Source organism: Lepidothrix coronata, unplaced genomic scaffold (genome assembly GCF_001604755.1).
Source record: "Lepidothrix coronata isolate B3197 unplaced genomic scaffold, Lepidothrix_coronata-1.0 Scaffold124, whole genome shotgun sequence".
Taxonomy (NCBI): domain Eukaryota; kingdom Metazoa; phylum Chordata; class Aves; order Passeriformes; family Pipridae; genus Lepidothrix; species Lepidothrix coronata.
Genome location: NW_016690304.1, coordinates 5,264,750 through 5,292,008, shown reverse-complemented (window position 1 = coordinate 5,292,008; position 27,259 = coordinate 5,264,750). Strand labels below are relative to the sequence as shown.

The 27,259-nt window shown below is 42.4% G+C and overlaps 1 protein-coding gene across 10 annotated transcripts in view; it reads right to left on the bottom strand.

Annotated features, from left to right (window-relative positions):
* The window catches only part of ANK3 (ankyrin 3, node of Ranvier (ankyrin G)), a 362,370-nt gene that overhangs the window by 74,811 nt on the left and 260,300 nt on the right, over nucleotides 1–27,259 (bottom strand). For 9 of the 10 annotated variants that reach the window (XM_017825985.1, XM_017825988.1, XM_017825992.1 and 6 more), the window contains 7 exons: nucleotides 25,212–25,409; nucleotides 22,616–22,714; nucleotides 12,149–12,247; nucleotides 11,954–12,052; nucleotides 11,136–11,231; nucleotides 8,081–8,153; nucleotides 7,820–7,882 (listed from right to left, as the gene is read on the bottom strand). In XM_017825985.1, the coding sequence (XP_017681474.1) occupies nucleotides 7,820–7,882; nucleotides 8,081–8,153; nucleotides 11,136–11,231; nucleotides 11,954–12,052; nucleotides 12,149–12,247; nucleotides 22,616–22,714; nucleotides 25,212–25,409 (727 nt within the window). The remainder of the gene's footprint in view (nucleotides 1–7,819; nucleotides 7,883–8,080; nucleotides 8,154–11,135; nucleotides 11,232–11,953; nucleotides 12,053–12,148; nucleotides 12,248–22,615; nucleotides 22,715–25,211; nucleotides 25,410–27,259) is intronic. The other variant, XM_017825993.1, reaches the window with a different exon arrangement.

Below are 27,259 nucleotides of genomic sequence, written 5' to 3'. Positions count from 1 at the left end.
AGACAGCCTGTTAGCCCACCAGTACGGAAAAGTGCAGCAAGCTTGAATAGAGGCTGAGTGAAAAAAGAGGCCCGCCTCCCACCTTGGGTATTTCTCAGTAACTTTTGTTAAGTTTGAATGGAAGAAAGGGATTTTCGTCACTAGCATTTTTTGATTAGTTTGGTTGTTGTTTTTTTGTTTGGTTTTTTTTTCTTTTTTTTTTGATTTTTTTTTAAGAACCTCTTCCCGCTCCCAGGTTGATTTTCTGAAGCTCAGTGCTTCCTGCAGCCCGTTCTCCGCCCCGGCAGCAGCCGGGGAGGGCGAGGGCGATGCGGCCCATCCCCATCCCCATCCCCGCGGCGCAGAACAAAGCCAGGCCCGCGGAGCCCCGGCCGAGCCCCCGGGCGGGCGGGACCCCGTCTGGAACCGCCGGGAGCATATGGGACGCGGCCATCCATCCCCAGGGAAAGAGATCGTTAGTCGGTTTAGAAAAAAACAAGAGGAAGGGAAGTTAAATGTTGGCAGAGGCGGGCAGGCGCCGCAAAGGGTTAACGGAGCAGCTGCCCGGCGGGGAGCATTTGCATGCCATTACATCATGCAAACCTACATTCCTGCGTTGACAGAGCAAGTCCAAAATATGCCTTTTGCGGTTGCTGGATTTTTTTTTTTTACCCCCCTGTTCCCTCAACAGCACAGAGGAGCGAACGCTCCCTGTAAACTCACTGCTTGCCGACATTCACTCTCCTCCTTTGTTGTGAACGCGTTTTAGGTGTGTAAAAGTTGCACAACAGAGAAGTTTAACAGCGCATTCCCGAAGGTAAGTGACTCCCAACCCCAGACTCCCGTTTCCCGCTTTCATTCAAGGAGTTTAGACTGGTTTCCATTCACTAAACTCAGGAAACCACAGGCGAGCTCTGGTTTTAAACTAACAATCAAGTCTAAAAATACCCCTTCAGCTACTGCTTTGCAAACGGCAAACAAACAGACCAACTTTCTCCTCCAGCCCAGCAACAACCCGTATTTTAAGTAACAGTTTAAAAGCTAAAATGTTCGTAATACCCAAAAAGCATTCAAAAACCCGAAACAGAAACATCATACATCAAGTGAAACTTTAAAAAAGTCTTACTGTTTTGGAAAGCCATTTTCACCAGTCTGGTCTATAAGATTTTTTTTCCCTGGTGTTTCCAAGAATTCCTATTAGTCCTATTAGTCCTTAAGCAGTGATTTAGACTTAATCTCCAAACCAGCACAAGCAAACTAATCCCTGTGGGTCATATTCGCTTTCCACACAACAACTGAGATCTTCTTAACATCTTGATCTCTTCGCATGTATTTTAGGACATGTGCATCTTTGTCCTCTCAACTCAGATTAAAAGTCCTTTGCAAATATGAAACAAAATTAAAAATAATGACTACAGTTAAAAAAAAAACCAACCAAACAACAAAAATCCCCTTTTAATCACTCTGCAGACATCCCTTTAAACCTTCTGCTGATTGGATTACAGCCTCCCTTGGCAAGCCTCTTGAATGGTGACATAAATGCAGGCACTCCAGTTATTTGTATGTAAATAGGGGTGCTGCGAGGGTGTAGTTTTTCTGTAACTTGATGCCGGGGCTGAGCGAGGGAGCGCGGGGCTGCGGGAAGGGCGCTGCCTCCGCCCGCCCCCCCGGCCCGGGGCCGGCGCCTCCCCCGCGCCCACCCCCGGCCTCTCCCCTGCCCCGGGGTGCCAGCGGCGTGAGACCATCCCTCCCTGCCCGCCCTCCTGTGCGGGGTGCTTGTCTCCAGCGGGAAAACTCAGGAGCTTGAGGAAAACGGACTGAAGCCTGGGAGGCGAGGAGGTGGCCCAGGGAGGGAGATCTGGGCAACTTTAAGCAACTACGAGCTGATCCAGTAAGTTTGGGAACTTCTGCCCTAACAGCACCTGAGGACAAGCGCTGCACCACTGTAAGGAAGAGAGGTGGCATTTTCTTTAGGAACGTCGTTTGTCAAAGGCAAGGTGGAGAATGGTAAAAAAAGAAATATTGCAGCTGAGGTGCAAAATAAATTAGGTGTTATCCCGCTCTGCAGCTAATCCAGCCAGAGCAGGATTACTCTGATGAAATGCTCTCATCAAAGGAAAAACTGCATCTAGGAGTGGTAATTTCAAAGAATTCCAGACATTGTTTTGTGATCGTGGGAGGCAGGAGCAAAGTGGGTGGTGCACGTTTCAGCAATCCCACTCTGTTTAATTAGGTGCCACAGCCTAAATCCTCTGTGCTTCAGGTAACAGTGAGCACAGTGTTTGCTCACAGCACACGGTGTTGCTGCAGAGAGAGGTCCCACGGAAAAGTGAAGACAAAACTCATCTCTGAACACGAATGATAGAGAAATGCCCGACAGTGAGGCAAAGGACACTGCACTGCTTTGCTGCAATTGCCATCCTTCCCTTCGTAATACATTACATGTTGAAGAAAGATCATGTTCCTGCTAACAGTGGGCAAACACAGCTATCACAAGTATAGGAAACAGCTCAAAATCCAGGAAAGAATAGTGGCAGTAGGTCAAAGCAAGGGCCCAGCAGTTCTAATGTACACTGTCTGTGACAGCAGCCACACTTCATAGAAGAATATAGGAATATAAACCATTGGAAGTCCTTTGGGACATTTTTTTTCTAGATTGCACTGATTTGAGCACACATTTTCTAAACCTGAAAGAGGTTTGTATAATCATGAACAGCTTTTTTTCTTTTTTCCCTTTTTTAAATTCTTCCAGTTACACTTTGAACTTAGGTAAACTTCTTGTGTTCGCTGCACCATGGACCTGTGCAAGGAGTCATAAAAGTCTACCTGTTGCAGGAGGAGCAGCCCTTTTAAGCTTGACCTGCCTCTTGCTGGTTTCCCTGATGCCCGCTCTTCTCAGACTTCTGGAGAGTTAGCAAGGATTACTGCTCACTATGCCACCCATTACTTTTTATAATCTAGCCTATCCCTCATGCAGTTTGTTTTTATTTTCTGGGATAGAGAGTTCTATTCTCTTTACTCTTTTCTCTCCAAGAACCTCTCATCACCTTTCTCATCCCAAGTTTTCCCTATTTTTCTGGTCTGTCAGTATGTCTCCTATACCTGGGAGTTGCAGGAGTGCAGGGCAGGTGTTCTTTTAGAGGCCAGCGAGAAATACAGGCTCTCTGGCAGGAGAGAGAAGGCATCATGTGGCTTGGGAAAAGTACCAAACAATATTTAATCATAGCCTGGGATCCAAATGGACGGTTGTCATTGGCTCTGCTAAAGGTACCTGAAGCTTTTGCCACTCCCTCATCACAGTCTGTCCAGAGCTGTCTGATGACAAAAGAGGAGGAGGCTTCAAGTTGTAGCCAAGGTTTTGGTTTCACAGAAGTGTGGAGAAAAGCCAGTACTAAACCACAGAAACTTTTATGAACCTGTGAAATTTTATGGAGCCAAAGAAACTCTGAAAACTCCAAGCTTAAAAACATAATAAATCAACCCCTCCTAAAACGACCAATAACAGATTTTCATACATGGAGATGTCCTGACCTGTCTTAAAGGCATTTAAATTGCTGTATTTTAGCACCTACTCAGGGATCAGGCAGTGTGCATTCATGTTCTGTTAGGACATCTGTCTAATCTTCCAGGGAACTGATTAGCATGATACTTATTCCTACTGAGAGAAGAATCTCCATTAAACAGGTTTAAAACAGTGTCCTGATTTACACCCAGAAGTTTGTTATCTACTGCAGACCAAATCACAAAAATTAAAAGCTCAACAATAACTGTTTCTTGCTATTGACTGTCTAAATTCTCAATACCTAATCGGGTTTATGGATTGGATTGGTTTTGCCCTTCACTGCTCACACAGTCTCACTTCTCTATGCATCAGCTTCCATTGCTTGCTGTCCCTTTGCCTCTGAGACAGCAGTGGCAGCTTTAGGGAGGGCTGTTGTGACAGAACTCATCTCTGGGTTGTGGCAGTCACAGCAGGGCTCCAGCTTCCTCCAGGAGATTAAAGCTCCTGCAGCCACTCAGAGGGACGCTAAGAGGCTGAGCAAGCACTGCAGAGGAAGGGATCCCTTCCAGGCCTCCCACAGACAACTGGAGCTGTGCTTTAGCATGGCTGATCCCTGGCTCCCCACCAGCCCCGTGGCCACAGGCACACCACTGGGGCTCCCAGCTGCACAGGGTGTGAGCTCACATCTGGAGATGGTAAGAGGAAAGGCCCAGTTCTTCCAGTCTTGGCTTTCACATTTTTTTTTATTTGCTATCTCTAACAAAAAAAGCATAGCACATGTTTGGTGTGCATCGGAATTGCTCTATGTTCTTCTACAAACTTTCTGCTATATATGAAGATGAGCCTTCATTTCCCCCCTCGCTCCCCCCAAAATCATGTTCACATATTTCAAAAAAAACACCATTTCTTTTTTGTGGTGTAGCAGTTTCCCAACACTTAACCTCATTTGGGCAGATTTGCCAGAGTCATCTAGGAAAAAGAATGAAAGATTTGACTGCAAACCAAACTGTCCTCAGCAGGGAGGATAAATTACACAATTCCCATGTAAATACTTATTTAGCGAGCACAGCAAGACATAAAATACAAGGACATTATATTCCTGACATTTGTCTCTGAGCCTCTACTTTCCAAGTCATCAGTTTCTCTTAGGAGAGAAACCTTGAGGGTTGTGGCAAATTGAGAAGCCATTCAGCAAGTTTCTCTCACTGAAGCATTTTGGCTGATGACATGAACACTGGCCAAGCGAGGGAAAGCTTAGATTTGTTTGCTAAATTCGTGCCTTTCTCTCACTTGGAAATCAGCTCCCTGGCTATGACATTTGTCAGAGTGCCTTACCATCTTGAACATATTTATTCTGACTGGTGTAAGTGGATGCACTGTGTATAAATACCCCATCACCACTGAGGAGTTGTGGGGATGGGCATCACTGTATTGTCTTTACAGATACACAAGTCAGGAAAGGGACAGGTTATCACCTCAAAGCCTGTAATTCCTCACATGCCTTGCACACTGGAATGCTTCAGCACAGATTAATAAAATACCTGTTAAGTTTGAAAAAGACCCTCTTATCACAACATCATAGAACGGCCTGGATTGGAAGAGGTCTTAAAGATCATCTCCTTCCAACTCCACCGCCATGGACACAGACACCTTCCACTAGACCGGGTTGCTCAAAGCCCCATCCAAACCTTGAACACTTCCAGGAACAGGCAGTCCACAGTTTTGCTGGGAAACCTGTTCTAGTGCCTCACCACCCTCATAGTGAAGAACTTCTTCCTAATATAGAATCTAAACCCACCCTGTTCAGCTTAAAGACATTCCCCCTTCTCCTGTCACTACATGCCCATGTAAAAAGTCCCTCTCCAGCTTTCTTGTTTGTCCTGTTTAGGTACTGGAAGGTGTTCTAAGGTCTGTCTGGAACCTTCTCTTCTCCAGGATAAATAACCTCAACTCTCTCAGCCTGGTTTCACAGGAAAGGTGATCATCTTTGTGGCCTCCTCTGGACTTGCTCTGATAGTCCATGTCCTTCTCACACTGGGAACCCAGAGCTGGACACAGAACTCCAGGTGGGGTCTCATGAGAGCAGAGTAGAGGGGCAGAATCCCCTCCCTCGACCTGCTGCCCACACTGCTTTTGATGCAGCCTGGGACACATCTGTTTCTGTGCTGCAAGTGCACATTGCTGGGGTCATGTTGAGCTTCTCATTGATCAACACCCTCAAGTCCTTCTCCTCAGGGCTGCTCTCAATCCCTTCTCCTCCCAGCCCGTATCTGTGCTTGGGATTTCCCTGATCTAGCAGGACCTTGCACTTGGCCTTGTTGAATTTCATGAGGTCTGCACAGTCTCCCCTCTCAGGCCTGTCCAGGTCCCTCTGGATGGCATCCCTTCCCTCCAGCATGTCAACCACACCACACAGCTTGGTGAGGGTGCACTGATCCCACTGTCCATGTCACCAACAGAGATGTTAAATGGCACCGGTCCCATTACTGACCCCTGAGGAACCGCACTTGTCACTGGTCTCCACTCGGACACTGAGCCTTCAGCCTCAACTCTGAGTGCCACCATCCAGCCAATTCCTTATCCACAGAGCTGTCAGTCCATCAAATCCATGTCTCTCCAGTTTAGACACAAGGATGCATTGCAGGACTGTTTATATATACACACCCTCAACCCTAACAACAACATGGGTGCAGAATACAGTCTCTAGGCACGGAATCAATTGTACTGCCTGCATTTTTAATTGTTGGTTTCGTTTGGTTTTTGTTAAACTAAGAGCTAGTGACTAGAAAAACCTTCCACAGATTTGGCCTTAAAAATGATCCTGTACATTAAAAGACACAATTGCTTCTTTGGTTCCAACACTCAGATTCCATATAGGGGTGTTTCTCATCTGTACTTCACTGCATGCTGTGCAGTGGGACACAGCAATAGTTACTGCTCTGTTAGCTAACACTACTATGCATCAATGCTCCTGTCAGTTAAAACAATACAGTATTTTGAGCACGACAATAGCCTAAGAGAGCTATTTGGAAAACACAGGTGTCCAGTAGGAACACCACCCATTTGGAACTGCAGCAATGGGAACACAATGACAGATGGAGAACAAACCAAAAGCCTCAGTGCATGAATTAAACAAGAGCTGCACACAAAGAACTTAGTTGAATATCTTTTACACCTTGCTGCTTCAGTGCTATAAAAATTAAAAGTAACTACATCAATAGGGATGAAGAAAGAGAGACTGACTAAAGAAGCACAAGAAAATTGAACACAGTCATTTGTTTTCCTCACAGAAAAGAAAAACCTGCAGCTCTAAAGCAAGTGAATCAGAACTCACAAGAATACCTTCAGGACACTGTTGTCCTCTTCAGCAACTCAAGACCTCCCTGTTTCTGACCTGTCACCTGGGAACTCCCACCGTGGCCTCTGGAAACCTGCAGTTCCTTAGGAAATTTGCACAGACTTCTGCACATCCAGCCCAGGGGGAGGGCTGACCTAACAGGAGGTGTTGGTAGAGGGCAGGGAAGAAGTTGCCAAAGGAGTTTTAAATACTTGGGGACCACTGAAACCATGTCAGAGCTGCCCAGCACACAGGAGGGAGCTGGGTCAGGCAGGCTGTTGGTGCCTACAGCTCAGGAGCTTGTTTAGGGGCACTGCAAACAGAGGGGTTCATTGTCACACACAGATTTCATGTGCAGGATGATACAGGCACCATTTCAGCTACAAGGTACTTTACTTAGTACTAACAAACACCTACAGGTGAGTCCAATGCAGCACCCCCTTAATCCAGAGCAAAAGTCATCTGATGTGTTTTTACTGAATGTCAGGACCAAAAAATTATTTAAAAGAAAATAACCAAACAACCAAAACAAAACCAAACATAAACACCCCTGAAAATACTTCTTTCTGGGTCAAGGGTCCCCTATCAATGTAAATCAACCATTTCAGAGCTGAATTTGCATCAGAATTAAAAAACAACAACTTAATCTTTTCTGCCATTTGCTTTCACTATTTTTCTTCTGAAGTGTTTTGATATTTGACCCTTTTGTCCAGTAATTCATGTCCAGTTAAAATTCAGTTAACTTTATAGAAGCAGCAGCAAAATGATTATTCCAGGAAAGTGAAGATAATTTGATTTAAAAATGGTAAGAAATTCAGAAAAAGTTAGATGATTATCAGTAATAGCTCAAAGAATTTTTGAAAGCATTCTTAATTGTAAAGCAGAAGTTATTGTTAGTTGGATAATAAGAAAATTATCTGAAAGGATTAATTTTCAGACAGATGAAATAGAAGGAAGAAGCTTAAGTTAAATATCAGTGCAATACAAAAACGCACAAATACCTTCTTCAACATCTGACAAATATTCAGCATCACTGAGTATTTCAGGGGCATTGGCTTTACGAACTGCATGATTTAAATAAACAAAATAATTAAATAAAAGCATAGACTATCAATGTGTCAACAAAACAATCAAAACAATAACAAATGTGCAATGACCATATTCAACTAATACTGTGTATTGTTTGTTTTGTTTTGTTTTTTAAATGGATATTTCTTATAACAACAAAAGACTGAATAAATTTTTCTTAACATTTTTAATACCTTCATCATCAGACATATCCAGAACTTCATTCATGGTTTCAGGTACATTCAACTTGTGCTTTTCTGTAACAGTCTGTAAAAGAAAAAAAAGGCATTTCAGGGTACAGGTATAATTTTTCTTAAAATTCTATTATTTTAAGTTATTTTAAAAATTAAGTGCCAAGTAGGACATATTTTTAACTGCAGTTAGCAAAAAAAGACTTTATAGCTTCTTATTAATTTTCCTTTTTAACGATACTTTTTAATTGAACTATACATTTAAAAAGATAGAGAAATAGGCAATATTATATTTGTTTTTTAAACTGTGTTCATATTTTCATAGCAGAAAAAGTATGAGCTGAAGTCCCAAAAAATTACATCAAAAGAAGAATCAAATATACTGAAAAGAGTTTCATGTTAAGGGGTTTAATCAGAACTCTTTAAGTAGTCATCTAAATCTTGAGCAGGAATATGTAATCTCTATTAAAACTAAAATTTCTGAGGGAAGTATTTGTCCTTTGACATTAGAAGAATTCTGCAGTTTGGGAGCAGGCTGAATCTCTGTGAATTTTTTTCAGAGGTGCCTCAGCATGAATTGTGTGTTTTTCCCACAAATGAGAACAATTGTAACCACATGCAGGCTAAATGATATCCCTTAAGGGATTTGTGCATGAAAGACACTCAGAAGTGGTTGGATGATTTTCATCCCAATGTTTATATTGTTACAGATTCAAAGACCAATATATAAAAAAAAAAAAAAAAGGCAGAAAAAAAATGTTATGAATGCCTGAAATCTGTTCCTAGAATACCTATATCACATGAATGATATACACATGCACATTTTACTTTCCAGCTGAGCTACAGCACAACAAGCACTGGTAAAGTTTTAGGTCCCACAAGAGACCCTGCAGAGTTACCATTCAAGGAGTGCAGTGGGATTAAAAAGAAAACCAACCAAACCAAACCAAAAAACCAACCCCAACCAAATTCCCTTCCCCCCTTAATTCCCTTCCCTTTTTTTTGGGGTTTTTTTTTTTTTTTTTTAATCAGCTTCTCATCCTTCATATACAAATAAGAAATCATTAACAAATTCAGGAGGGCAAAACAGCCTTCCCATCTTCATGTATTTTAAAAGATTTCACTTTTTCTCTGGCTTTATGAATACTTATTCAGCATTTCATGTTTCTTGGGCTACTGACATCACTTGGTACAGGCAGAAGAGCCCCTGCATGCTCAAACATTACAAAACTTAGAAAAAGCCTCACAGAATTCATTTTGTGGGAATTACTTACAAAGCTTTTTAGCACATTGCTGTTAAACTAGCAAAATCACAGGACTTTTTTTTTAATTGTAGCAAAATTACTTATGTTCATCCCTGGTTTCATTACATTCAGCTTTGGGTGTTGTTTTGGGAGCCTCAAAATATAAGTCTCAGCAGTCAAACTGAAGTTTTTAAGACCCTAAGTTGTAAATCAGATTTCATGTCTAGACTTCCAAAGACTCAAAATTACACACTGATAAGCAGCATATTGTGATTTTAATGGAAGTTATTTCTGGGTTTCTCTGGAGGGTGGGTATCAGGGGTTGTACAGGCCTTTCAGCAATTTCCTCTGGCACAATTCACAGCCTGACCCATCATCTCTCTACACTTCATCTACAGAACATAAATGATTATTGTTCTGCATCAAATGCAGAACAAACTCTTCCAGCTTCTTGATTTTACAAGCTAAGAAGAACTTTGTGATATTGGGATTTCTTAGCATAAAGGTGTGGGTTTACTTTTCCTGCAGCTACCTAACTGTATGCTAGGCAACCACTTGAGTTTTGCCGTCCTGTATAATATTCTCCATCAAATTTATCAGGTTGTGGAAAACTGTTCTGGAATCTTTCTAGAGAGAAATATGTTCTTGAGAAAACGTAGAGAGAAATAAAGAAAAAAAATAATCATGTTTATTTTCTGGCATATTTTATTGTTCTGAAATTTGTCTTCTATGTGGTGGATTTTCTGTAAACTACTTAATTATAGACCACAACTAGAAAAATCACAGGAAGAAAAGGTACATGCAGTAATAGAACTAAAATCCTCCTGTCATCCCAAATGCTCATCATGTTGCAACCACCTGCTTGCACAGACAGACCACACAAATGGCTGATGACAAAACATGAAACGCACACAATAATTGTTTTCCATCTCCCATATGCCTAAAAATACATGCATGTGCATATTTATCTTTTTTTCTAAAGTCAGAAAAAAAATAGTTGCAGAAAGGAAAAAGCAAATTTGGAGCCAATGTTCTGAACTTATGTCCTTCAGACACAGTTTGGGCTTTATTATGCTGGTAGTGCATGGAGGTACCTCACCTCACAAAACTCTTCTCTTAAAAGAGCAACTTGGCAAAACATCAGTGAACAAAAGATCTTTCTGAGAAATATTTTGGATTCTGTGAATTTTTCTGACAGCAGGTAATATTTGACCATTCATAGTCCCTTCAGTGTGTCCTGGGTAACACTTCCTGAGAGGCACGACGGACAAGCTGGAGTTCATGGCATGTGAGGGAATGGATATTTGGGGATGCAGGGGCTGACTGTGGCTTCTTGCAGAAGACAGCCTTTCACCAGCTTGTGGAAGATGCCAGAAACTATGGAATGAGGTGCTTTTAAGTAAATCCCAACCACTTTTTATAGTGGAATAGGTTCTCTTAGGCCAAATACAAGCCATCATCCCTTGGGAAATGCTCTCAAAAGGCAGCAGCAGCTTCTATTTACACAAGTCTTGTAGAAATGTCTTTTCAACTACAAACTTGTTCCCTAAACAACAAGACCTGTGAAGAAACATTGCAGTTATGACCAGTCCTTTACAATGTCCATTTCCTGCTCAGTTGGCACTCTTTCTGTATTCATCCTCATAGTGTCTATTACTTTAAAAATATATGGCTCATATTTGATTTAATACATACTTTATACTGCTAAAAGGAAATAGATGACTGGAATCTCAGCAGTCGTGTAACTAAACAAAGCTGAATACCCTGGCTTTGGAAAAATTCTTCCATTCACTACTGAGCTAAGTTGTACTTACAATTGTAGTCATGGTCTCTTCTGTCACCACCTTCAATGTGTCAACAACTGAAATGTAGCCAAGTCGCTTAGCAATGGCGAGGGCAGTGTTTCCATTCTAGCAATTGAAACATTTATAACAAAAGTTGAATGTTAGCAAGGAAAAGGGTAGAACCTGCTAACTAACAGTAGAAGAATGTAAATAAAAGAAAAATGAAAGTTTGCACGTTGGTGATTGAAATGAATATAATAATAATGGCCAGTCTTCGCGAGCGAAGATTTGGGAAAGGTCATTGACCCTTCGAGCCTGCGCAGTGGATTTTTTAGGTGAGACCCAGCGTGCGCTGAACTGAGCCCACCCTTTAATCCTGAGGTTCATCTGCCGGGGCCGAGCAAGCTTGGACAGTGGCAGTGAGGTTCTCAGGACGTAGGTTTGTTTAGAGTGACCTTCTCTTAGATGGATTGCCTCACAGGGCTAACGAGCTCCATCTGCCCGGGGGGCCGGGAATCGAACCCGGGTTGCAGCGGTGAGAGTGCTGCACCCTAACCACTAGACCACTAGAGGCCCCCCGAAATGAATATATTTTTGGGTAGTAGGATATAAAACTAAGTTTTTAACTCTTTGCAGAAATGGGATGAAAATGAAGAGATTTCCAGATGTTTGCTGTTCTAATTCTGGAAGAGATGATGGCACAGAGGATGCGGGGGCGACTGGAATAGGCTTCCTCTGCTCTTTTCCTCTCCCACCACACGCACTTTTTCTTTCCCACATTTCCCTTGCTCAAACACACATGAGGAGAGCGAGGGGAGAGTGGCCCCTGTGAGCCCCCCTGCACTTACCACAGTGAGCTCGTTGGGCGCCGCGCCGTGCTGGAGCAGGACGTTGATGATGTGGGTGTGCCCCTGCTGCGCTGCCTGGTGCAGCGGCGTGTACCCGTTCTGCAGGCACAGAAAGGGAAAAGGAAAGGCTGCAGTGGGGGCACAGCACACAGGCAGCCCCTCACAGAGCGAGCGAGGCAGAGGTGGGACACTCACCTTCGTTTTGGCATTGACTTTTGCAGAATGTTGCAGAAGGAAGTTAACAATTTTTATGTTTCCGTAGTGGCAGCCAACGTGCAAAGGAGTGTATCCCATCTAGAATGAACATCAGCAGTTAGTAAATGTGAATATCCCACACGTGCCCTAACAAAAAAAAAAAACAACCGAGCAGACATGAAATAGGAAAAATCCTGTTAAGCTTTTTTTTTTCCCTTTGGCTTATGTGAAAAATCCTCTAGCCTTGGAAAAAAGCACGCTTCTCATGAATGTCAATTCAAGTGTTCATTGAGTGGTTCCACCAGCTCTCTCAGTACTCTTGGGTGAATCTCATCTGGCCCAACAGACTTGTGTGTGTCTGAGTGCTGTAGGAGGTTGATGATCATTTCCCCTTGGATTATGGGAGCTTCGTTCTGCTCCCCATCCTTCTCTTCCAGTTTAGGAGGCTGAGTACCCAGAGAACAACTGGTCTTACTGACTGAGGCGAAGAAGGCAGTAAGTACCTTAGCCTTTTCCTCATCCTTTCTCACTATGTTTTGCCCACATTCAATAAAAGGTGCAGATTTTCCTTAGCCCTTCTTTTGTTGCTATTTATAGAGATATTTTTTTACTGTCTTTTACATAAGGAGTAAGATAAAGTTCTAGTTGGACTTTGGCCCTTCTCATTTTTGCCCTGCATAACCTCACAACACCCTTGTAGTCATCCTGAGTGGCCTGCCCATTCTTCCAAAGGTCATAAACTCTCCCCCCCTTTTTTTTACTTCAGTTCAGACAGGCCAGTCTTCTTCCCTGCTAGTTCATCTTTTGGCACACAGGGATGGCCTGCTCCTGCACCTTAAAGATTTTCTTCTTGAAGAATGTCCAGCCTTCCTGTACTCCTGTGCCCTTCAGGACTGACTCCCAAGAGACTCTCTCAACCAGTCTCCTAAACTGGTTGAAGTCTGCCCTTCAGAGGGCCAATGTGGCAGTTGTGCTGACCCCTCTCCTTCTCCAAGAACCAAAAACTATCATTTTGTGATTGCTGTGCCCAAGACAAACTCCAACCATCACATCACCCCCCAGTCTTTCTCTGTTGACAAACACAGATCCAGAAGGAGCCTTCCCTGATTGGCTCCCTCACCAGCTGGGTCAGGAAGTTCTCTTCCACACACTCCAGGAACCTCCTAAACTGTTCCCTCTCTGCTGTGCTGCACTTCCAGCAGACATCTGTGGAGTTGAAGTCTCCCATGAGAACAAGGGCCAGCGATTGTGAGACTTCTCCCAGCTGCTCACAGGATGTTTTATCTGCCTCTTCATCCTGGTTGGGTGGTCTATATCAGACTCCCACCAGGATATCTGCCTTGTTGGCCTTCCCCCTGATTCTTATGCATAAACACTCAACCCTGTCATCACCACTATTAAGCTCCAGACAATCAAAACATTCCCTAACACACAGTTCATGGAACAGCTACCTTTAAATGGGAACTTGCTACTTTTCTCCATGGCATGGAGAAAGGCTACTTTTCCCCAAATCTTCCCCCCCACTCACAATAGGAGCTTGATGGCTTTCCAGCAGATGCTTTGCCTGGCTCACAGAGAGGGATCAATGGGCTTCTCTCTCTCTTGAGGTGAGTTATCGGGGTTCCTTTCCCCTCTAAAGGTCAGGTTTCATAGGCCCACTTGATGGGCTCTGAGATGCCAGAAGGGTCCTTAGCCACTGTTCCTGTGGGGCTTCCCCATTTTGCAAGTAGGCTGAAACTACACTGCCAGTGTAACATGTCCTTTTGATACTCTGTGGGACTTCCAGTGCAGTTGGTCCCATGCTCCATTACCAGTTTCTATGGAAAAATCAATTTCTAGACTGACAAATTATATAGGATATGAGGAACACTAATACACTAAACACATGGTAAAATGCACTGCAACTATGCACTCCTGTTAATGTAAAAGAATTCTGCTTTGGGGGAAAGAGGAAGGTCTGAGGCTGTCTGAGCTTATTAACTTCAGTGGCAGAAAGGTCAGTTAGAATATATATGGGGACACATGGCCATGCTGCATGTCTTGGCTGCTGGTAGAGCTCAAACTAGCCAGAAGGAAAATACACTATGTGGGATTGAACAATGTGGAACTAGATCCAAAGGCCAACCTTGTGGGTAGAAACACTGAAAAACAGGCTGGTGTTGTACTGACCAGGCTCCTGCTGCTCCACAGTTTAAAGGTGAAAAAAAGCTTTTGCTTTCCTGTTCTGAAAAGAAAAAGCTAGTGCCAAGAGGCAGAGGCACAGAGAGAGTTAAAATCTTCAGCCTGTCATCCCTCATTTTTACATCCAAGCCAGTGAGGTGTGGTTAGCTTAGGCAACTTGGTCAAAAGCACTGAGGAGACAAGTCCAGAGTCAGCCTGGGATTCAGAAGCCAGCACTACACCACATGTTCAAACCGTGAAGTCATAGCTGCTCAGAAGAAAGAAAGAAAGAAAGAAAGAGAAAACCTCAAATGTGAACTATTTCCACTAAAGGGAAGTCTCAAGTGTCCATGGGTTTAAACACACCAATTTTTTCATGTCACTTTGCCTCTGTTACTACTTTGCACAAGGTTACTTAATTTCAGTTGTATTCACACGTACCAGGAGATGGTAGCTGTGACAGTTACTTTAAATTAGGGTGTGTAGTTTTTTTCCAATTATTATATACCCTTTGCCATCTAAAGCAACTACTAGGTTTGACAACCAGGATGAGTTAATCAGTGCCAGAAACAGCACTGAATCAAAATTCCATTGGCATCAGCAGAATGAAACTTTCTGCTGACTTACATGAACGTTGGATCAGATGCCAAATGACTACAAGGAGCTTTTCCTGCAGAATAGTTGCACACAATGGTAAGAGCCTGAGCACTAGTTAAAATGAAATCATCATGAACTGAACTCTGGGACCTCATCTTACAGCTACTGTTAGTTTAGGATTGACCTAATAGCTTCCTGTTCCCAGCAGTGCCTGATGTCTGAGTCTGACAGGGCTCCCTGAGCTGCCCAGAGTCTTTAGTCTTCAGCAGAATGCTGAACTCATGTACCTCAAACACAGCTTCTACAGCCTCTGCTTCTACATGGCCCAAAGATAAACTTGTATTAAAAGATGGCCAAGTTATCAAAACAGTTAAAAAAAAAAAAGCCATGAAACCTCCTACAAGATCTCAATTCCATTACCCCCCTTGAAAATACAGTTCTCTTAACATGACTAGCAAGGTCAAAAAAAAAAGAAAAAAATCAGACAGCATAAAACCAACTGTGGAGATGAAATCCAAAGTCAAGGAGACCACCTGCTGGGAGTCTCCTGCTAATAACCCTAAAACATTAAAATCTGGAGCATATCAGAGAGCCAAGACCAGCTGATCTCAACTTCCCCTTTGAAGTGATCTGCAAAGGCTCCTCTCCAGCCTGTAACACTGAATACTCTGAATACTGAAGAAGGAGCTGTCAAACCCCCAATATTTACTGCAGTGCAACAACAGCTTCCTTCTACAAATGATACATACAGAGACTTACAGGTGGTACCTTCACAAATGGCTGGAGGAGCAATTACTGATGCTCTTTGTTGCTCCTGACCAGCCTGCTGTTTAAATCAGAGACTAAATGAAAACCTTTCCTCTTTCCCCTCAAATCCGTGGTAGAAATCATGACATTTCCAGGGTCATTATTCTTCCTGCCATCCTTCCTTGGTGTCCCAGAGCTGAAGCTGAAGGAGTCTTCCTCTGAAGCTCTCGGTGCTGGTGCCTGGTCGAGTGTGGCAGCTGGAGGTGTGTGCACTGAAAGGCAGCTTCTCTGCTACAGGCATCATGAGTGTCCCAAGTAGCCACGTGGGCACCTGCCAGCCTGGTGGCAAAACACCAGCTTCCTGCCTGAAGTCCTTGGAGAGGCCTGGGAGCTTTCTTTCAAGTTTGCCATACCCTGTGGTTGTCTCGTGTCATATTTGATGAGGCAGTGGCTAACACACCACAACGTCACTGACAGCAGAGTGATAGAGATCTGACAGGGTGGGACACGTCTCACTGGGCACGTTGGACCTCATCAGACACCACAGGACATCTTTCATGTTCATAGTCAGCAGCGTTTGTAGTGAAGGCATTGGTCAAAAGAAAAGCAGTTAGCAAAACTCCCTTTCAGTGCCTGAAACCTGGAAAGGATATCCTTTGCTTCTCAGCTACAGTACAGATTCCTGCACTCAACTGTTTCTAGCTCAGGAAGGTGTAACATTTATATCCCAACATCCCCATGGAAGTCAGGTATTCTGGTAACTTTTCTGAAACGCTCCAACTGGCATATTCTCCAATTACACAATTAAATCAACAATAAAAGTAGCAATTCTTAGGGCTACTTGAGCTTGCTACTTTCATCCTCTATAGAAAGGTGCCCAGGAGGCTAAAATATTTTGCTTCAAAAGATATCAGTAACACAAAAAAACCCACAATCAAACAAACAAAACAACAATAACAAAAACGCCACCAAAAAAAACCCCCCAACAAAACCCTCACCATTTCTGCACAGCAGTTAAAGTTTAGTTCTAATTACTGGCAAAGCACCAAGGGATTCTGTAGGCATCCTAACATTAAAAAAGTGACTTCCAAGAAAATCAGGGCTTTTGTTTAACACAGCTCTAACACACATCACCTTCTGGCACTCAGCTGCTGTGCTGCTCGTGGCTGTTTTGAAGAATGAGCAGCAACATGGGAGTTAGCAGCTGGGAAGGGCTTATCAAAACCCACCAGACTAAGTGCCAAGAAAACATAAAATCAGAAATACTGAGCTTTTCATTTCTAATGGAACACACAAATGCAAAGCATCCCTTATTCTCTTGCCCTTCAGTTTTTATTTTTGAGGGAAATTATCACAAGCCTTGTTGTATATCATGTCAGTGAATTCAGTGAATTACTTTAATATCCTCCACTGGCAATAACCATAAATCTTAACAGCTTGAATTACTGCATCTTTCTAGTCATGCTGACTCTCAAGCTGCTGTGTTTTTGTTTTTCTCCCATAAATGGCAGACAATGAAGCTACAGTATTATTGTTTATAGGGCTAGAAATTGCTTTAGATCCACAGATCACAAAGCCTTGATTGAATGAAATGGGCAAACCTATGTGTACATACACACTTCCCTGCTTTGCTGAATCAGGGTCTAACACGTTGCAGTACCTTGCAAAGGTTCATTATTGCACATTATTAGGCTGGAAATTTCCACAGAAATGCCTTGATAACAACTGAGCACATACAAAGAGACAAGGAGAGAGAGAGAATGCACCATGAAGATATTACTGAAGATATCTGTATCTGTGTTCATTCTGTATGAAAGAGATTTTTCTCAATAGCCCTTCCCTCCCTGCCTCCTTCCTATCTCTTTCTGCATCTGAAAATTAGATAATCCAATGGAAAAATTGGACTGCTGTTATGAACCATTGTAGCACTCAGGCTGGTATGGGGCTCCTGTCAGAACAAAGCAGGCAGACCTGAATAAATCTGAAATAAAAAGCCCAGCTCAACCTGCAAAAGAACATCACGACCTCTCAGCCACCATTATCTCCTACCAAAACCAGAGTTTTAAGAACAAAAGACAGTTTAATACTGGATTTGTTTTCCAGACAGTCATCAGCCAGGGACTGTGAGACCATCAGTTCCCCCGGGGCAGGCCCAACACCAAGTGCAGCAACTGTTTCACTAAAATGACCTGCACTGAAATCAAAGCTCCAGATCCTGCTCTTCATCCTTGACTGAACCAACACTTTTCTCTCACCAGTCTTCCTTTGCCAGTCCATCATGGTAATGCTGTATCCTACAATTACATTATCCAATGGGATAAACAGCTGAAAAATGACATGTGGAGACCTGCTGAGCCATGAAACAATATTTACTCATGCCAACTGCCAGCACAAAAGCCCTGAAACAAAAGCAACATCACATGTACCAGTGCAGCTTTTACACTCAATATGACCACCAGAGAAGGAATATCTGCTTGCAGCCCTGGCTTCAGACTGGTTTTTAACTCCCAATATTATTGTGTAGGGACGAGCATTCCTTGTGTTAAGGACAATGTTGCATAACACATTTTCAGCATCAAAAAGTCTTTAACATACTTAAAATCAGACACATAAACATAATGTCAGAATAGTTAAAAGCCTTTGCTGCAGGACACTAACATTTTAAGCCGTCCGTGATCACTAAATTGAATTTTTAAAGCTTTCTAAATGTGAAGGGTTTTTAAGCAGCTCTGAAACTTCACCATCTGAAGTGTATTTTAATGTTGCTACATTTCCACCACTCTTGCATGTTAAGATAAGGTATTTTCTGTGGGTTATCAACTGGAGCTCGGTCTAACATGGCCGAGCTTAAAACTGTAGGAGCAGGCGTCACATAAAACTGCATAACAAAATCTCATTTTCAAGTGGTAGGAGCAGCCTTATGTTCTCTCAAAGCACTAGTTCTGGCCTGCTAAAGCAGTGTTGTTTACTTTTCAGCATTGACTTAAGACTCCTGCAGCTCTGGGATTTGAGGCTATTTAGTTAATTGATGCAGCAGAACCAGAAGGATCCCATAACACCATTAATAAATGGACTTCAAAACCAGCAGCTATTCTTCCTTTCATGACCTTTTCTACAACAAAGCTCAGGAAAAAAATTTCTTGGGAGGGAAACCACCCCAAGAGAGAACCACAGTTGCAATTGTTCAAGTCTAAGGGCAATTTTGAAAATGCTCATAAGTTTTAAGAATTGATCTTAATCATACGGACTAATCCCCTGTACAAGTAATTTTCTGTAATACTGGAGTTTTTTTCTTCCCTGCTACTGCTTCAAGGTACAAAATGTGTTTCTGACCCATCTTCTCCTTTAACCACCTGAAAAACTCCAACAGTGTGTGCAGCCCTCAGAATCTGAGCAGGGGTAAGAACTCCCATGTGTCAGAACTGCAAACTCTACACGTTTTCACGGGAGTGTAAGTTATATATAAATGATGACTAAAGAACATGTACCAGAGCAGGAAGATGATAGCTCATTGGTCCCTACTCAGGAGTTCAATGACCTGCTGATATTAAGTTGAATGATATGAAGTGTTCTCCCCCTATTGACAGATACTGTGCTGGAGTGACATTAAACCTGTGCTTACTTATCCTGGGGAAATGAGAAATATGATAAGGAGAGAAACTAAACAAAGAAAAAAGCAACAACAATAACAACAAAGACCACTGAATAGTCATCTAGACCACAATTATTGAGTTAAGAAAAGCACATCGATGTGAAATGGAGGGAAGAAGACAGGTTAGTGGTGACACTGCTGGTAGCAGAGATCCCCAGTATAATGTCACTCTGAACTGTGCAGCTTCACTGACTTTTAAGGCACGGATGACACATCTCTGCTTCTGTATGTCCAAAGGAATGAATCTGAACTGGACATGCTGGACAGTATCGTGCAAACATGCAAGCATAGCAACAGCGCTTCTGGAGCCAACTCAGCTGTTGCTTATCTTGTCCCCCAATGCCTCTGGTTTTAGAGGCAGCACGCAGAGACCTTTTATTCCCATGGAACAGTTAATCCATCTAAACAAGAGAGCTTGTAACTACGGAGCTGCTATTGTACAAGCCAATCATCTGAACTTCACCTGCACAGAGCATGAGGTCAAGGCATGGTAGTTCTTACAACATAACATTTTTCCTTTATTGTAGAAGTTCAGAGCTTGTCAGTTCCTTCCTTAGGAACTCAAGAAGAGTATGGTAGGCAGGAGGACAAGCTGGTGTGGGTGTTCCTCACCACAGAAGCCTACAGGATTAATAATGCATGTTTTCCCAGACAGATCATTTCTTACATGCCAAAGGAGTCCTGCTTAAATACAACTTGACTTTGCCTGACTTATGAGCCCCTGCCCCACTTCCTGACAACTACAGAGCAGTCCCATGGAGGCAAATGTGTACTGGGAAACTATTCTTAACTCACACCAGTTACATATATAACTGAGGAATGAGGATGAACAACAAGGGATTTACTGTTGACTTCTTTAAAATTATATGACTATTACTGATGGACAGGATTGATGCTGCACACAGTCAAATATGACTGCATTTTCCCCCCTGCTACGCCTAGTGACTAGTTCAATTTTCAGAGATGCAATTAAGAAAATCAGCTCCATACAGAGAAGATCTCTGAATGATAAACTGAAGTCTCTTTTCTGTGTCTCTGCTGTGTGCCTGCTTCATCCCATCCCACCCTGCCAGGCATAAAGTTCAGTACAGAGCTTCTGCAACTGCGCCAGGCCAGCCCTGAGACCCACGAAACACACCCTGCCTCTCAGCTGTGACAGTATCTCAGAGGTTTCCACCATGCTAATGTGACTAAAAGGCCACTGCAGTCCAGAATGGGATCCTATTTGGACACTGGAGAGCAGGCAAAGGGAACACGTGACTGCCTGCACCTGTCAAATGTAAATGCCTCCTTAGACTGCTTACTATTTGTGGGGCAGAGAACAGTGCTGCAGAGAGGGAGAAAGGCAAACACCCTGCAAATTTATGGGCTATGAGGTGGGTCAGCTTTGACCAGTTAAAAGAACAGGTTCTGCAATGTCTTGCTACAGAAACCAAAACCAGGTAGAAACTATCTCCAGGAAGGCAACTACATGCATCTGAGGAACCAGTGCACAGAATGAACCAGGGCAGATCTCGTGTGCTGCTGAGTGACCTGGCTGATAAGAACCCCGACTGATTCATCTTTAAAATACAGGCTGAGGATATGTTACAAAAGTAAAAGGCTGGAGAAGTCCTGGGATTTCAGCAGAACCATTTCAGTTTTATGTCAGGATAATATTATTGACATAGTAGCTGGTACAGTTGGAATTATACTGTAGAAAAATCCCATGACAATGACTTTTTCCTCTGCCACAGATTATAATCAGCTGAGCTGCAGCCAGACCATGATGATGGACTCAGCCCTTTCAGAGCTGTCAGTGTGATGATAGAATGATAACACTGCTGGACAGTCTGACACACCTGGACATTTCTGGGATGCAAGCACAGCACTCAACTTATGGCATACACCTAGCAGAGAGCTGTGAAAGCTACTGCTCTGCACAAAGGGTGCAGGTCAGCTTGAGAGACTTGGTTCATTTAGCTGATTTGATCAGCTACAGTTGAAATATTTGATCTCAACTAATTTCTTGCCCAGCTAAAGGAACGACCCCAAGATCTAGACAATGCACGAGGAATGTAAGTATAATCAACACTGAGATCATTATCATTAAATTCTGAGCACTGTACACCATTAGTGAGCATAAAGCCATTTCGACAAAGGCTCTTGAATTTACTCCAGGCCATCAATATTAAAAAGCAATACAGTGAAGTGGGAGGTGTCATCCCTGAGGGTCTCAAAAGCCATCCCCAAGCACCTTGGAAATCCACGTATCTTATTTAGGAGTCTAAATATTAACTTCAGGCAAAACTCTTTTTAGGCAACTAAATTTGAAACAGACCACAATTGCATATATGTACTTCATATTAAATAACAGTGATAAAGAATTTCAGATTTGCCCTGAAGAGTTAAATGTTTCACCTCTAACATTTTTTTGAAGGTAGACTAGAGCAAAATTACTGACAAGCTAACAGTTCCCTGTTTACCAACAGGAGAACAATGGCCCAGTCTGAACTTGGGACAACAGAAAAAGCCAGTTCCCTAGAATGTACCAGTATGATGAAATAGTTCCCTCACTGCTATGCTTTGCAAAACGAAGCAGCTTAGAAATTCAGAGGTACCCAGCCATGGATGCTGAGCCAAGCTATAGGAAAAGGGGATGATCTCTAAAAATGAACAATAGCTTTACTTGCAGAATCATGTCTATGGATGGCTGTTTAGCATCAGCTCAGGGGAAACTACTTCCATAAAGTTTCATGAAGTTTCTTAAAGTTTCATGAAGTCTCTTAAGCCATGAGGAAAAGTATTTAAACCTTAATAGCCTGGAATGTCTACATTGCATTGGCATAGTTTCTCTTGCTGTAAGTAGATGTTTTAAGTAAGGGTTCTCCTGTGTTTTGTTTCTACCATCAGCTGGATGGAAAGCAACGTGAAACATGTAAAAAATACCAAAAGCAGATGAGATTATGCTTATGGTACAAGATTATATGACTCTATAGAGAGAGCTCAAGATTTTGTAAAAGTTTCCTTAACCAAAAAAACCCAGAGCAATCCCACTTACCTTCAGTGAAGCACAACAGTAGGACACAATCTAAATCTATATTGATCTAAATATTTGGCAAGAAATAAGCTTACTACTCAAAGACTGAACTTAACATTAAACATTTAGATTTACATCTCTTCAGTTTTCAGAATGTATTCTACAATCATTTATTACAAGGAATGTTTCTCTGCTGTGATTTTAGTTTCACCCTGAAATCAATTACCAGTCCAGTCTCCAGGCTCATACTTCCCTGAAAGGAAATATTTCATGCTGACAGCAGTGTTTGTACCTTTGTCTGTGAATCAACAGCAGCTCCTTGGTTGACAAGAACCTCTGCTACATTGACCCTGTCCTCTTGAGCAGCCAGGTGGAGTGGCGTCAGTCCACTCTGTAAATTAGAAGCAACAAATCTTCAGAGGAGGCATATGAATACTAAAGTGCAAATTCAGGCATCAGCGAGACTCAAAACATCCTACTGAATTTAAAGAAGTTATACATTCCACTCTCACTGTGTAAGGTGCTTCCTAATCACACTGTCGATCTGCAAGGAAGCACAACTCAAAAGCCAGGAAGATGATGTTTGTTTTACACAGTGAACATTTGTTCAAGCAGTGTTGTGTGTGGGATAGCAAATTGGAGCACTTTAAGAAAAAGTCACATAGTAATTTTTTAGCTCCTAATTAACTTCCTTAGAACGACACTTTAAAATCAATATTGAATCATTGTTTACACTTCTGCAAGTTTTCTAGAATTTACATTCACTCAGATTTATCCTTACCTTTACTTGATTTATCCTTACTCCTTTACTTGATCATTTTCAGTCATAAACACAAAAGATAAAACTGCATTTCTCTGAGATCAGGTCTATTTCTCTCTGCTCAGGGAGGATACAGACCTGCTAGTTCACACGTACTGACACTTCTTTTTTATATCTTATTATTTTTCTTATCTAAAACTTGAGATCTAAACCCCCTTAAAACCTCGGAAAACTTTCTGTCACATAAAAGGCCTCAGATAAAACAGGTGGAAGAGAGCATCTGCCGAGGAGATGTTTTTAGGAATGAGAAAGAATATCCTTTACTTGTAAATCTCAGTTTGTTTTCTCTCCTCCTGTTCCTACTGCCTTTAGTGTCAAGGACAGAAGAGCAGGTGGCAGCAGTTGGCACATCAGGCAGAAACACTGGCTAAGTTTCTTACCCTTGAACCCAAATCCATGTCCACAGTGCATTCCCTACCAAAGGCAGTTATTCTGAGTGTCCCATTGTACTTTCCTCAAATATGCAATCCTGGTAACAGCACAGCTTAGGTGGGTCACTGCACAAATATATAACAGTAACCAACTATAAATTACCTAATGGAGCCTGGATATCGTGGGCCAAACCTTCTAAAAACATTTAATAAGTGCACAGTGCCCACACTGGAGCTCTGGGTATGCAGCTCCCAACCATTCTGTGGATACTCAAGAAATAAATGCTCTTTTTATTCCCATTGCAAAACTCAAAAGTCTGTGCTATAAACATTTGGCTTAAAATGTAGGTGCTGAGCTCTGAGGAAGCATGCATTCCTGAGAGAGTACAAGGTGAACTATTTTCAAAAGGTGGCGTTATCAGTATAATGAGAAACTAGAGATTACAACTGAACAGTAACAGATTGAAGGATGTTGCAGGTAATTAACCTCTGGTGGGACTGAATCAAAGTGCCCAGCAGCTTCAATCATGCTCTCTGTATTAGCCTCAGCAGCAAACCCATGATAGCCAATGGGATGCAGAATATGCACATGGTGAAGTTCCCTGGGGTGATACAAAGTCCATCCTGCACTGCACGACCCCACACACTTGACTGAGACTTGAGAAAAAAAAACAAACCAACCACATCTGCAAGAGAAGCTTTCTCAACGAGGACCCAAAAGTAACCAAATTGTAAAGTCAGGAGCAGGAGAACACAGCAGTCCTGTGCAGCACCAACCACTGCCTCAGAGGACACTGAATCTTTCTACCTGCTGAGAACGGGAAACATTTTCCATGAAAAATTTTTCTATTGCCTCTCTGCTCTAGCCACATAAATCCCTACTGAAACTTCACTTGACAATATCAAATAATGATGTCTAGTGGAGCATTTAAAGAATTAAGGCTGCACATTTGCTAGAAACATTGCTATAGAGCAGACTTAATAGCCTATAAATTCATAGCTACAGAAACTAAAATCTATTAACTTTCCTTTCCTGCCCCCAGGAGAAATTACACCAAAAGTCACTGCGCTCTAAGCAACCCCCTCTGGGGAGGAAGAATCACTGATATTAATGAACAAAATCTCAAACTTGCTGTTATTATCCCATTTTAAAAAGTCAGCTTCCCTTAACAAGGTATCTGTTACCATTAGATGGCAATAATTGTTACCATTTGTTGGTATATGTCACTTCTTTGCTACAAGATATTATAGCGTTAAAAATGTTACAAAAAGTTATGAAAATATGACAAGTGTTACAATTACACATGTAACAACTGACAAATGCTGCCATTAAATGGGCAGGCATATACCTAGAGGCTCATAAATAACAGGCCCAGTAACCACCGTGGGGTGGATGATGTTTTCTCTCTGGGCATGTTTTGGCAGACTAGCATAACGTGGAAGGAAGGGAGATGGATTAGGAAGTTCCACTGCAGCATGTGCTATCACTGAAACTTGGGTACTACAAAACACAGTTCATTTAATGTGACATGGCACGCTGCTCTCTTGGCTAGAAGAAATGATGATGTGCATTCAGACACCTGCAGTGGCTTTCAACATGTGCAGAACCACAGTGGGTGGAATCTAATTGCAGGCCCCCATCCTTCTCCTCACCATGCTTGTTCATTGCCTGGGCACCAGGCAGGGGGAACACTCACCTTGTTGCTGAGATTTACATTAGCATTTCTAGAAAGGAGCAAGGACACCATGTCCACGTGGCCGTCCTGGGAGGCGAGGTGCACAGGGGCGATGCCCTGTCTGGTGACAGCGTTGGGATCAGCACCATATTCCAGCAGTGTGGTGGCTATGTCCATCTGGTTTTTCTTGGCAGCTATGTGCAGTGGCGTGTAGCCATTCTGTCAACAGAAAGCACTCCATGGCAAACCACTCATTAAACACTGTGATAAATCACCTACCCAACTCTATGAATAAGTAGGTCATTAGTTCCAAAAATTCTGTCAAACGTGCTCAAATACAACATTAACTAGTTGTACAAATGAATGTGTCAGACCTCCAAGCAATCTTTTTTGCAAGAACTGCTACAAAGAGAAGGATTCTGAAATAAACATTCAAAAATATCTGTTCAGAAGAGGACAATCTATAACAACAGGAGTTTGAGTTTCATTGCACAGACATTTGCCACTTTTCCTTAAAAGTACATAAAAAAGAGCAGGATGTGTGTTCATAACTCAGAACAGCTGTTATTGTTTGATTTTCCCCCCACTTCTCAGTTTGAATGAAAGCATTATGTACATTAAATATGGTCTTTCTTGCAGCATTTAACCTAAACCTTACTGACAACCTGGTTTTGTTCAGATCAAGGGAAAATTAAAGAACATGACTTTAGAGTCATGCATTCTTTATTTTTTTATTTGTTCCAATATGTGTACCCAGTGAGCCCTCTACTAAAAATAAAAGTGCAGTATATCTGTTGCATGGCAGAAAACAGATAAATGGATATAAAGAATAACTGATTAGCATGCCAATACCAAAGCACTGATTGAGGTATGACCAGCTTTTGGTACAGATTTTGATGACTGTTTAATCAAGAGCTTTCTCTCTTTCAGAAATGTATTAGCACTCATTATCAGGTAAATGGTAAATGTGCACACATTTGCATGTGACTATGGGAGAAGGTCAGGGGGGATGAGACCCAAGCTGCACAAACTCTTCTGTGCAGTATCATAAGTACCATGTGCATCTCAGATTACACAGCCCAATAAATCTATCAAAAGGCACAAAGCATTCACCTGGCTTGGCTCCTCCCTGCACCCACAGGGCAGCAGGAATGGACTAAATGGGAAGGCAGGTCCCAGTAGATGCAGGGCAGTGCAGGTAGAGGTGAGGAATAAATACACAGGGGCACACAACTGATTACAAGAGAGCTTTAATAGCAACCTGGCAGCCAAGAGATGCACAGCACTAATTTAATGTGGAAAAGGTTCCACAACCTTCAGAAGTCAATTCAAACTCAGTTCAGACCTTAGTACTAAGACATTTGAAAAGGACACTCATAAAACAGAGCACCACAATCAATAAGGGGAGTGTACGGCCACCAAATCTTCACTTTGAAGATAACATGCTTCAGGTAAGACAAACACAAGCCTCTCCCTTAGACTTCCTGCATGATACTGTCACGTAAAATAGCCACTGCCACATGACCACCTAATAAATCCTAAACACTACATGCTAAATCCTGAGTATATGATAAACTGTGTATTTTAAATGGAGTTCACATTACATAAAATAACAAATGCAATTTCCAAGCCTTTTCCTCAGAAATGGGCATAGATTGCTTTCAGTGGAATGGAAAGCAGCAGGTTGCCAAGAGAAGAAAAAAGAGAGCTGAAAAATAAAAGCTGAAATTCAGCTCAGTCCCAGTCTGCATCTTCTCTCCATAAGGGCAGTGCTCTGTCACTTTGCATAGATAAAGGAACAGAGAAGTTCAAAAGGAAGGGTATTGGGTTATTCTGGTTGCCAGGGAAAAGAGAGGAAAAGGGAAAATGGTTAAAAATTAGGTATAAGCCCCATGTGAAATAAGCCACAAGCCTAAGTTTTGCCTATAAAAGAGAAGAATGGTTCATGAGAATAACTGTTTGTATCACAGCACTGTGCTCTGACACAGCCAGTTCCCTGTCACTGATCACTCTTCAAGGCAAGTGTTGCTGGGTGAGGTTAATGAGCCACTCTTAAGATCAGTGTTAAA